At 31.8% G+C, this 13,991-nt stretch overlaps 1 protein-coding gene across 2 annotated transcripts in view; it reads right to left on the bottom strand.

Moving 5' to 3' along the window:
- THEMIS (thymocyte selection associated) overlaps nt 1–13,991 on the bottom strand; it is a gene marked incomplete at both ends in the record, with an annotated part of 142,487 nt that overhangs the window by 79,004 nt on the left and 49,492 nt on the right. The window contains one exon of one of the 2 annotated variants that reach the window (XM_084259568.1): nt 4,619–5,077. The exons of the other annotated variant lie outside the window; for it this stretch is intronic. Within the exon in view, the coding sequence (XP_084115694.1) occupies nt 4,619–5,077 (459 nt within the window). The remainder of the gene's footprint in view (nt 1–4,618; nt 5,078–13,991) is intronic. 2 annotated transcript variants of the gene reach the window in all.

Genomic DNA, 13,991 nt, shown 5'->3' with positions numbered 1-13,991 from the left:
AAGCCTACCAATACACAGTGTATTGACTACTCAATTTCCCTAATTTCTTTTGCACAAACTTCAAATTGTATTTATTTTTCTATCATGTCTGTTAATCCATTAAAACAAAATGATTCTCTTTGTTCTTGCATATGTTTGAAGTTGTCCATGGCCAACAGGTAATGTAAAAACTTTTTTGACTACAATCTGGAAATCATATCCTCAAATTTTTAACCTGGAATCGGTGTAGCTAATTTTTATAACAAGTCTTATCATATTCAAGGATCTCTACATGAGAAAGAGAAAGCATTTAAAATCTTTTTTCTTTTTTTATAATTGAGGAAATTTTGTTGGTTTATAACAATATAAGTGAAAGGTGTACAGTTTTATATTTTGACATCTGGATTATTTTTCTTTTAAAACAAAATATTACATGTATTTATAAAAGTATTTTTTTAATGAGGAGAAAAATTACAGTAATTTAGAAATTTATCAGCTTTAGATTTTACTGTTTACATTTTGTCAGATAAAATTCCTGTAATGTGTATGTGTGTATATGTATTACAAACTTCTTAAATGAGCATTTGTTATTTTACAATTGGAAAAAGATTATCTTCTCCCCTCAAATGATAATAGTGTATGAGCTAAATAAGAAAATATTTTCCAAAACACTTATCTTGACTTTAAAATGATAAAAAGAAGGTGACAACTCAGTATGGAAGACATTCCTGAAGGTGGTTACTATAAATTTTCCAAATTCAAATTAATCTGAAGCAAAAACAACTAATAATCTGAGTTATAAGACTTTCCAATTTATTTTTCTAGGCAACATATATTTTCCTTACTGTGTGTTTGCTGGTTATCCAAAGAAGGTTCTTGTAAAGACAATTTCCATTTCATTTTCTTTAAGAAGGTAGTTTTGTTTTCCTCTTTATACTGCTGAGTCATTTCATTAAACTTTACCTTTCTGCCTATTCTTTCAGGGAAAGTCCCTTTATAGTTAGTGCTAATGTTAATTATAATGTGGTATTTTTCTGCATTCCCAACTGTAAAAGCTCTGTGTATTAAGTGTGAATTGGTGGGAATCCACCAAAATTGTTTAAAAAGAAAATAAAAATTTACATTTAAGTTTAGCTAGTATTGGGCAATTCATGTTTCCCAAACAGTTAATATTAGCTGCCAGAAAGTTCTTAGTCTCCTTTTGGTAAATAAGGACATGTTCTCTGCTATTAAACATGAATATATTTTTATTTATCTTATCTTTTATCTCTTCTGTTTCTCTGAAGAAACCTGATAAAAATATTTGTTAGTGCAAAAATCAATCAATATACATATATGCATTGACACACAGAGTAAAAATCGATATATAAATAAAAAAGTAATTTCCTCTGCTTACTGTTTGATATTTTTTATTAGTAATAGGATTATAGAATAAAGGAAGAAAATGAAATGGAAGCAGACAAAAGTGCCCATGCTAAGTCATGTTATTTTTATGGACACATTAGAAAAAGCACCACTAATAAAAACTGAACCTGCTATACAAATATAAATGACATAAACATTGGTAACAGAAACTAAATATGCATTTCCCATAGCTATTGAATTTATAATTATGTCAACATAACATCTTGTGAGAAAAACCCTCTCTTTGGGTTTTTTCCTAAACAGGATATTTAAGTATATACAATTATTTTGTTGTTTCATTCATTCATATATTGGGCTTACTGAATATGAAAAATACATAAGAACTTAGAGAAAACTAGGGACATAAAAATGATTATTTGAATATCTGAAGAATGGTTAAGCCCAGATCTCTGACTCTTATCTAGACAAAATAAGTGACTGCTCCTTCCACCTCTCTCTTCAGGGAACAGTAGATAAAGGGTCCGAGGATCTGGAACCTGGGCAAGTGAGCAGTGGAGAAGTTTAGGACCAAAAGCAAAGGGGGCAAGACTAAATCTGTGGGGGGGGGGGGGTGACGCCCTCAGCCACTTTTCCACTCAGCTGCTATAATTTCAAAACTCTCAGAAGATATCCAGAAGTTATTTTCAGGTGAAACTGAACAAATCTTAGAGGAAATATTCTTGGAACCTGAATTTGGGCTATGCTCTAAGGAAAAAGCTAGCAAAATGAAACCTAAAGTTCATGATCAAAGAGAATGTATATAAATAGTGCCTTACTTGTAAATACATATTTTTAAATTCCTCACATGTAAATAAGAACAAATGAAAAATTTGAAGATATAAAAATCAAATTTTCATTTGAAGAAACATATAAAAGATTGCCAAAACCAAAAAGAAAAATGAAAAGCCCCAAGGCGGCAGATAAATGCAAGGAAAAATAGCAAACTTTAAGAAATTTTAAAATATTCAAAGGGAAGTGGTATATAGCATCTCTAAAACAAGAACATGATAGCATTTTTTAAATCTGTGGTAACAAATAACTTTTGGAAATTAAGAATATGATAACCAAAATTAAAAATTCATTAAAAAAAATTGGAAATGTGGTTAAGGAATTTTCCCCAAAGGTTAAAAAACAAGGAAATACAGCAAGAAAAGAGTCCTAGATCAGTATGGGATCTTCAACATGAGATTAGAAGTCACAGAACAAATGAAAAGAAAAAAACAAGTTGGAAGCAAATTATCAAAGAAATTATCCTAGTATGAAAATGCAAAAGTTCCAGACAGAAATTGCCATTAAAATGAAAGAACAGGGTCTCCCTGGTGATGCAAGGGGTTAAGCATCTCACTATGAAGCAATCCACAGCCTCTGCAGCACGAGTTCAATCCCCGGCCTGCCAGGAAGCAACCCACATGGCACAGCAGACCTCTCCTGGCTCCCGCTGCTCCCCTCAAGAGTGTATTTCAGTCAGTTTGCCTGTTCTGTTCCCCACTATGTCTCTGGTGGATTCTCTCATCCCCTCACATCTCTGGCCTGTGCCCCAGATCTTGTGTGCATAAATAAATAAATCTTAAAAAAAAATAAAATGAAAGAACATATCTGCTATAAAGTATATTATTATGAAACTTCAGAATATTGTAGATAATCTCTCAAGGGCAGTACTGGAAGTTATAAGATGATGGAGCAATGCTCTCAAAACTGTGAGAAATTACATACAACCTGCAATTCTATAAGTAAGCAAACTCAATCTTATACTGAGCGCAGAATAACGATCTTTCAAACTTGTAGTTTTTCTAATTAATATCCTGTGTACCCTTCTCAGGAAACAAATGTGGTATGGGTGCCTCAAAACAGGAAGAAAATCGAGAAAAAGAATTCTAGGACAGTAGTATTATGATTAGAGGTTGGTGTCTCCCAAATTTCTAAGCTATAACTTACTTGCTCAAGTGCTTAGGTTATGGACTGACCTTCACTTGCAGCTGTGTGATGGGCCATGCCAATAGTTTTAAAAATTGAACAAATTTTAAAATAAGGAACTGCTATCCTTTATTAAAATTGAGGAAAACAATAATCAATTTTGATTGCACATTCTGGGATAGCTGCCCTAACATCAAAGGGATGTCAAAAATTTTCTGAACTCAATCTTTTTATTGTTAAAAACAACCATGTTGTGGTCTCAATTTTTTGTAGTATTAAAAAAAAAATCACTCTCTCAGAGGAGTTCCTTATCTAAACCTATGGTTCATATGAACTGATTGATTTTTGGTTGAATACTTTTATGTGACAAAATTCAACTGGCTGTTCTCAAACCAATGAAATGTTTCACATTATTTTTTCATAATTGTTTAAATGGACAATAACATTAATGATGAGGAGATAGATTAAAATTTGAAATAAACATTTTTATTTACTGCTTTATGTTCTCAAGTAAATTATCTGTAGTGTCTTAATAGTATCTTACTTCATTCTTAACCCCAAGAGGGAAAAAAGAGAGTCTCATGATGCCCTTTCCATACACACAATTTTAAATGGTTCATGCAACTCACCTCTGAAGTTGTTGAACCAGAGTTAGAATCCAAGGCTTCTGACTGAAATTTCAGAACTCTGCTCTCTACTTGACCCCCTTATATGCCATAATTTTGAAAAGTCAAGGTATTTGTTCCTTATAGGTAAAAATGCTTCCTCTAGTCATTCTGACTTAAAGTACAAATAATTCTATAAAGATTACATATTAAAACACACCTAAATGTGAATTAATTTGTCATATCATTTTCTCTTGAATCTTAGGCATTCCCAGTTAATAGATAAAACTTATAACCATCGATGAGTAGTTGAAAAAAAAAAGGCTGTCAAAAACAGGAGAAAGGAAAACATTAACTGTTCATCCTTAATTTTTGTTGACCAGTTCCTTACAAAAGTTCTCTTCCTAATCAAATAAGCTCTATTTTAAAAAGTAACATTTTTCTGGCAGTGATCAAAAGTAAACTAAAATTTTAATTTATCTATACCTGACAGTTACAGCACCTTAACTGGATATCACACTTTATATTTTCATTACTGAATTTGATCCTTGCAACAAATACATGATTTGCTTCTTTATGGATGAAAATCTAACTCTCAGACAACTTAATGAACAAATCAGGGACCATGTCTCATGCTTTAACCTCTTAAGCCTTTTCCTTCCCATTAAACCCACCATGCTCAGGCTCATAGAGCATCACTGTCAATGGATACTTACATTTCATCACACCTTGAATTTCATAAACAGGCTTGAGAATCAAAGCACCATAAAAGCCTTCAGGAAATGGGTTTGTTAAGTCCCACTTATTTGAAAAATCTGTAAGTTTCACAGTCCGTGTTCTGTTCTTAGGGATCTTCCATTCAACAATCTCCTTGAGGGTATAAATATGTTCATCTTCACACTCATAGAATTCTCCTTCTTGTGACAAAGGCAAAGTAAATGAGTGATTCTTATGATTTCTTACCACTTCACAGTGCACCATTACTTCTCCATTGACTTCATCTATAGAGTTGAGCATAATTTGTTCACCCTGCTTCACAATGAATTTCTTTAGTTTTATATCATTCTGACTGTAGAAGCAAGGATGCCCTAGTCTACTTGGTCCAATATGGATGGTCCTTGTAATTTCTTCCACAGTAGAGTATGGTGCTTTGTCAGCCACAATCTTAAAAAGACCTAAGAACAGAATTGTATATATTAAAGAGAGTTCTTACAATAATTCTCATTAGAAAATCACAACAAAAAATTATAAACATAATGTAACTTTTAAAATTCATGGGCCTTTTTAAAGACCATACATACTTGTCTTAACTCTGAATTTTCTGAATAAAATTTTAATATATTGACTAGATTTCTGGATCATCCAATCCAGGCAACATAAAAGGAGAGATGAGAAAAATGCCTTGAAATAAAAAATGGAAATGGAAAATCTGCATAGATACTGGCTGTATGATCTTGAGCAAAATATTTAATCTCTTAAATTCACACATTTTTTTAAAGATTTATTTATTTATGCACACAAGAATTGGGGTACAGACCAGAGGTGTGGGGTGGTGAAAGGATTCACCAGAGACTGAGTGGGGAACAGACCAGACAGACTGACTGAAATATACTGTTGAGGGGAGCAGCAGACATGTCAGGAGAGGTCTGCTGCACCATGTGCATAGCTCCCTAGCAGGGGATCCAACTTGTGCTGCAGTGGCTGTGGACAGCTTCATAGGTTGAGTCCTAACCCCTTGCACCACCAGGGAGGCCCTACATATTTCATTTTTTAAATGAGATGATTGGATTAGATTTTTGTTGCCATAAATATATGCTCTGGACATACTGAAAGATATTCTAGAAAGAAACTGAAACTGTCATCACTAGACATAGTTGAGCACCACACTGTGAAGCTGTTTGCAGCCTCTGCAGCACGGGTTTGATCCTGGCCAGCCGGTGAAGCAGACCTCTCCTGTCTTGCCCACCGCTCCCCTCAGCAGTGTATTTCTTCAGTCTGCCTGTTCTGTTCCCCGCTCTGTCTCTGGTGAATCCTTTCACCCTCCCGCACATCTGGCCTGTGCCCCCATTCTCATATAAAAATAAATAAATCTTTAAAAATAAAAATGAAAAAAGAAATACTGAAGACAGTTGTATAACATTGTGAACATACTGAAGACTCTGTTTTATACTTAAAATAATACATTTTATTTATGCTACAATTTACCACAATTTAAAGTATCTGCATATTTCCATTTAAGACTTCTCAGAAAATTTAGATAACATGTAACTCACTAAAGAGAAATATATCATTCAGAATTTGCCAAATTTCCTTGAATATAAAACTCTTGGAGAAATATCATTATTAAATCACAGATGATATACCTTAATGTTCCACATTACTTTCCTTGGAAAATATAAGGTTAGGTAACTGCTATAAATTGACTTTTGAATTTATATCATTCTTTCATTTCTAATTTTGCTATAGTCTGTTTTTTCCTGTAATACTATTAGTATAGTAACTAGTGTGTATATAATATATATTTATTTATTTTACAATTTCAGATACAGCCTGTTATGCTTCCATGCATAAGTGCTGAATTCTCCTTTGATTTAGTTTGCTTTTATTTTATGGGCACATCTGCTTTGTAGCACTTTCAGAAATTTATTGAACAAATTTTAATAAATTCCATAAAAATAAACCAAAGGAAAAAATTAGGTAATTGCTTCCTTAACCCATAAAAAATAATGCTAATATTATACAGCAGTATGCACTAATAAGACAGTATATTAAAAAATACATATAGAATGATATAACTTGTAATAATCATTAGTTTATTCAACAATATGTTCCAGTTAAATTAATCCATACATCAACTATTCTTAACCAGGTTATAATTTTGTGTATATTTTGGGTTACTGTACAAAAATTTATGATCGTATTTTTATAGCTGATCCTTGCTTAAACAAAAATGTATGGAATTTCAATTATTTTTAGACATGAACTTCCTGAAAAAGTGTGGGTGATATATCTAGCAAGAACTGAGTAAAGTAGCATATGCAGTGTTTGGTAGAAACCTTTAAAAAAATGAATGGTGTTCTACTGCATGTTCTGCTTGATCATAGTAGGCCAAAAAAAATTATTTTCAAGGAACTTATTTTATTATGTCTTCTATGAAGGAAAATTCAATAAAATAATATTCTTAAATTTACTACAACAAATAAATTTGCCTGTGTATATATGCTTACATATACATATATGCATTTAATTTCATTTGTCTCCATGTGAAAATTTATTTCTAGGAGTTCACAATCATTATCAGGTTATAGAAAATCCAGCAGTTTTGTGAAATAGGTCTAAAAATAACTACCTAGAATCTTGTAAATGGTAGACACATTATTTTATTTCTATCCTTGCTATATTGATGACATAAGTCACAGAAGAATTAATTCAGTGTCTTCTTTCTTGGGGAATTGGGTTCACCTAAGGTAATAACAGACTTAAAATGTTATGAGGTAGAAAAAGCCTGAAACCCTAAGGGGCACTATTATTTCAAGTTAATCACACACTTCAGAGCTGTCTTCTTGGATGTCTCTATTGCAAGAAAAATCTATCCATGGATCTGTGTGTTTTCCCTTAGAAGATGATAAAGTACACAGTTTAGCATACTAAGTGGCAGAAAACAGGAAAAAAAATTGATTAACTTATTTCTTCATGTACTATTTGCAGTCAATCCAAAGACTATCTCCTCCTTGTAAATAGTCTCTAATACCATATAAACTAGGGCAAGTCAGCAACAGAGGTAGAGACAGAGAGATTTAATACATTATATATGTCATATTGGAAATTCAATTTCACAATAACCTAAAACACTAAACACCTGCCAAATCAGTTGAAAATTTGACCATTTCTTCCTGCATCTTTTTTTAGATAAAATATGCCCCTAAAAAAAAAAAAAGAGTATGATACCTTTATTCTGGGGGAAATATAATTTGTTATTCTTTTTTTTTTTTAAAAAAAATTTATTTATTTATACAAGAACCTGGGGTACAGGCCAGATTCACGGGAGGGTGAGAGGATTCACCAGAGACAGGGTGGGGAGCAGAACAGGTAGACTGACTGAAATACACTGCTGAGGGGAGCAGTGGGCGCGACAGGAGAGGTCTGCTGTGCCATGTGGGACCCTCCCCTGCCTGCCAGGATCGGCGGGCTCTGCAGAGGCTGCGGGCATAGCGCTGCACTCAACCACCTGCACCACCAGGGGAGGCCCTAATTTGTTATTCTTTCAAAGAAAGCCAAAATATATTGAAACCTCAGTGATCATGAGAGTGATGGTAAAATAAAACAATATGTAATCTTCAAAAAATAAAAAGTTGAAAGAAAATAGATTTCTATTTCCAAATTTATTGTCACCTATTAAAATGGCTATCATTGTCATTTTTAAATTAGGAGAATTTATTCTTAAAGAGCATGTCCCATGAACTAAACATAAGAAAATGCAGTAAAATGACCTATTGAAAATTATTCAATAAATGAATTTAAGATTTTTTTGCATGAATTTTAAGAATTTGGAAACTATATTTTAAATTAATTCTTAGTTATCTACATTTTTAACAGTAGTAAAAACTAAAATTTGTATAGAAAGTTACACATTTTAACAATTTTTTATATGCATCCTTTATCCTTACAACAATCTTGTATGAGCAGCAAAACAACTATTATTACTGTGACATATAAAAGTAATCATGGTTTTCAGTCATGACATTAAAATCTTAAAACAGACCATTGACATCAAGTCCTAGGCTCCTGTTACCACATCATGTATTTCATAAACAGTGCAATGATTAAACAAGTAAATACCTGTAACATGCTTAGATAGCACTTAACACATAGGAAGCAGCTATTAAAAATGTTATTTCCCCTCATTTCCTGTCACTCTGTAATTCTAAACCACCAAGGATGGTTACGAGGTCAGAGAGTTAGTCCCTATAGGGTCACAGAGGACAATGTAGTTATGCCAGTTTATCAAATTAGATGACAAAAAATACACAGAATCAACAATTCAGCATTTTATATACCTTGAACAAAAAATCCCAGCAACGATAATTTTCACAGATTTCACCAGAGTATTTGGATATGGGAATGTCCCTCAGGTGATTGCTTTAGGTGGACTACCTTTGGTAAAGTGTTCCTAGGTTGCTTTGAGAAGTTTGACCCCATGCTTTGATAAACTGCTCAGAATTTAACCACCATAATTTTATGCCCATAATAAGCAGATTATAGGGAGAAGTAGGCACATTTAAAATGCAAATATTGTGCTGCTTGTAGTTATTCACAAAGGTATATATTAGACACAGTTGCTGAAGTTCCCTTGAACAAAAGAAACAGCAAAATGCCAAGGCATATTTGAAAATGTGTTTTATTCATCGTTCTGAAAGGTAGCTGAAGCCAATTGAGGGAGGAGCATACTCTCCCCTTATTTTAATGATCTTAATTTTGCTAATGGGATGTTAGTGGATCGAGTTTGGGAGCCATGTGGTGTGATTGCATTGTTCAGTATTGATGTTGCCTGCAAATTAAATGTACCTAAGTAGCCACCTGTTTATGCTTATGATTATGTATAACCCCATATGTTTCTCTCTCTACACATGGGAGGTAAATATTGAAAAAATTATTCTGGTGTGAAGGGTGAAAACAGCAGCAATTCTTCTATAACTGTCAACATATGCTGTGGTGTTTCCTTTAATATTGTACTTTTTCTGACATATTTGCTGATTTTTGCCATGCAGTGTTCAAAAATAATCTGTTACCCATGGTTATACAAAACAATTAAAAATCAGTTTACATTAAAATCAAATTAGGAAGAGAGATAATTTTCCAATATAACCATGTTTTAAATGCATTTCAGAGCTCATGATTTAAATAGATTTTGATTTGCAAGATAAAGAAAATAACTTCTTTCCCCAAAATTCATAGGCATATAAAAAAGGAACATTCTCTTCTTAAGTATACCCTTTGATTCTATATTATTTGGCAACAAAAAAACTAAAACATGAATTTGAAAATCCCACCTAAAATCAGTAATGGGCTCTTTTACTAGCTACTTCAACAATATTCCTGCTGGATTTGATCTGGAAGCAGCTTGCCAGACCCCATATGTATTTGACCTGTTAACTAATCAGCAAGGACTTGGGAGCAGTTTTGAGAAGAGGTAACACTGTAGAAATGCCTCTAGCTAGACAGTCAATATTTAAATCCCTCTTAATTAGATACAAAACAGAGAAAATTCCCAATCTTCATCTTATGATTTAAAGTCACAAACCGTAGTTAGTCTTTTCGATTGGTCCTTTTGGCAAGTCACTATCTAGGTCAATCTCTGAATAGTCTGAGGAATTTCCACAGTGTTGGCAAAGAAGATAATGATGGAAAAGATGAAACTTACCACACCATCAAAAACAAAGAATAACAGACTAACTGCTCCTAAAAACCTGAAGTTATTTCACAGTAAGCAAAATAGAGCTGACATGAAAACATCCAAGACCTACTCATTCTGGCTTTCAATAAACAGAGGAGTACCTCTAAATTTTTGAAAGATAATATAAAGAAGGATAACAGTCATTGAATACTTTCTACATGCCAAACTTTATAGCATGAACTTAATGCTTACCTCAATTCATTTATTTAACTTCAACTCCTGATAGCATTTTATGAGATACATAATATTCCTATTTCCCAACTTTATGGATGAGGAAATTAATCACTACACCAAAATACATCAGGGAGTTTACCTAGATTTAAAATTTGGGGAATTTTTTTTCAATCTTGATATATACATTGACAAAGACAAAAATGTTTTAACAGCATCAAAGCTATGCTATGTATATTCATTTGGATCCTACTTGTTTTATTTAACATTGAACTATGATTAAGCCTCATATTTAAAAAAAATAATTTACAAAAACAGCTTTTAATGGCTCCATGTTATAAGGGAGGTATCACAACTTGTTCTTTTCCACACTGTTAGGCATTTAAATTCCATTATTTTATTATTACAAATAATTTGAAGATGATACTTTCCTTAGATTTTATCCTAAGAAGTGGAAACACTTATTAAGCATTATAAAGTTCTTTTCTCTTCAGATTGCTGGTTTCAGAAGATCAGGGACCAAAACATAAGTGTATCCCTTAATCCATCAATATCATTGCACATGCACAGAAGAAATATTTGTCACTTCACTGGAAGATGACTCTAAAATATCATTTTTTTTTTCAGAAAGATAACATTTTATACATCCTTTAGTTGGGTTTGAGAGTGACCATTTAACTTACTTACTCAACCTCATTACAACAACTGTAAAACCTTAACTAATAATATGTGGAAAAATTGTAATTATTTTAATTTACATAAATGAGTATAAACTAATTTCTATATGGCTGTAGGTTATCTCAATTTCTTCTGCCTTCTGATTATTTCCCAATTAGTATTCTTCTAGACTATTTGATTGTTTTAAATTTTAGTAAAGTATTCTTTTCAAAATTATGTCATTTGCTAGGAAAATTTTCTTCCTGTTTTCACTTTTCTGGTATACAGAAAGTGCTATTTAACATGATTAAATATATTTCTTCTTTATAGTTTTTCATTTTATTTACTATTAGGAAGTTTTTTTAGATAAAAATATAAGTTCTACTAGAAATATATCTCATTTAATTCAGATTTCTTTTACTATATGGCATAAGTTTGATGATGTAATTTCATCTATTATTTTCACATTAATAACTATTCTAGACTAACTTACAAAATGATTCTTCCTTTAGCTCCAGTTGTAAAATACCAACTTTATCACATAGAATATAATACTCTATATTAAGGCCTGTTCATATCTATAAATAAATACCTAAGTGAATGCACACTAGAGTCAAATTCAAAACTTAGCTCTGATGTTCTACAACCAGTACCACTATGATTTGTTGACTCAGCTTTTGATTTTCTTAAGATTAGCTGTAATTTGTTGTAACTTTTGAGTAGATTTTAATATTGGTAGAATAAGTACTCCTTTATTCTGTATTGTGTTTAAAAATATATGCTTGATTATTTTCCATTGTTTATTCTCCCAAATTTAGGGACCATTAGAATTACTCATGAGTCAACATAATAATTATGATTATAAGACATGTTCATCATTGGTTCATCTTACAAATTAAGTCATGCAATTGATAAATACATGTATATATATTTACATACAATATTCAGTTTTCTCATATAATAATTTAAATGTCCTTTTAACTACAATGTAAAAAAAACTGATAAAATGTCCTTTTAATTATTTTTGATAGCTTTCATAATATTTTTAAGATACTAAATAAGTAAATAAGTTAAAGATTTCTATCATTCCTCCTATTAAGTATAAAGATGTGAAGCCTGGTTATTCTATGCTTTTACTATGGTATTTTTAAAAAGATTACCTTTGTATAAGTGCTATATGTAAAAAATTATGACTATATGTTATGTATACTGCATATAAATATGTGTTTATGTGAATATTTTATATGCTTCCATATGTTTGGTTTTTAAATATATTTTTATTCTGCCATTCTAGTAAATGCACTAATTTTAATAATTAAAAATTTTTGTTTTGTTTGATTCTATTTTTCTGGCAGCTTTTACCATAAATAATGATTATTACTTAATTTCTAATAGTTTTCTAATTAATTTCCTCTAGCCTTATTTTACTAGTCAAAATTTTAGAATAGTGTTAAGTAAGAGTAAAAACAAACACCTTTACAAGAATCTTCTCTTTTGTCTGTCTTTCTCACATCTCACCTGATTCATATGAGCTATGGAGTGTGACCTCCCCCACCCTCTGCCAGGTCCTGCCATTCTCTAGGACTCTGGAGGTTTATAGACTCATATTGCTAAGAAACTTGAGACAGGGGCATGAAAAATCATTGAATTGTATACTTCAAACAGCTAAATGTTATGCTATGTAAATTATAGCTCAATAAATCTGTTAATTTAAAAAATCAAAAGGAGGAGGAATGGACAGTTATGTAGCAGCTTCAAAAAGCAGTTAAATTGTTCCACTTATTAGTTCTTGGTGGGAACAAAATTGGCAGTCTGTATGGAATGTGATTTGGTAATATACATCAAAAGGTTTAGAAACATTTTTACTTCTGAGATAATTTTATGCACATGAAAGTTTTATAATAATCAGAATCCTAGTTAAAACTTCAGTTAAAAAGCTGCCCATTATAGAATATGCTGCATAAATGAACCACGTTCAGGATAGATTTAATAAATTATATGTATACGAGGAACTACTACATAGAAAATAAAAATTATGTTTGAAGAATATTTAATGGTATAGGCAAGTCCTGAAAAAATATTGTTTCCATTATATTAAAACATATTTACATGTGTGTAGGTATGCAATTTACAAGCAAATAATGGAAGGAAACATCAAATATTAAAGCTAGTTAGTCCTGAAGATGAGATTACAGGGAACAATAATTTATTTCCCTGAATCTTTTTCTATTCTTTAATTTTCTACAAGAGATTTTTTTTTAAGTTAAGCAAAGTCAATTCACTTTATAACTAAAAAGTTATGTTATTGTGTCCACACCAAAACCTCCCACAGTTGTATACTGTAGTTTTATTCACTGCCGCCAAAATTTAGAATCAACCAAGACATCCTTTCAGAAGGTGAATGGATAAACTGATGTATATCTCGACTATTGAATATCATTCAGCACTAAAAAGAAATGAGCAATCAAGGCATAAAAAGACAGCAGGGAAACCTAAAAGCACATTAACAAGTGAAAGAAGCCAAACTGAAAAGGCTATACGCTACGATTCCAAATATACGACATTTTGGAAAAGGCAAAAAACTATGGAAACAGTAAGAAGATCAGTGTTTTGCAGGGAGTTGCAGAGGAGAAAGATTGTACAGGTAGCACACAGATGATTTTTAGGGCAGTGAAAAATAGCCTGCATGATACCATAATGGTGGATGCATACCATTATACACTTGTCCAACCCACAGAATGTACAACACCAAGAGTGAACCATATGTAAACCATGAAATTTTGATGATCGTGATATATTGAGGTAAG

This window comes from Talpa europaea (genome assembly GCF_964194135.1).
Source record: "Talpa europaea genome assembly, chromosome: 2".
NCBI lineage: Eukaryota > Metazoa > Chordata > Mammalia > Eulipotyphla > Talpidae > Talpa > Talpa europaea.
The sequence above is the reverse complement of the archived record's forward strand: the minus strand, read 5'-3'. Positions and strand labels throughout refer to the sequence as shown.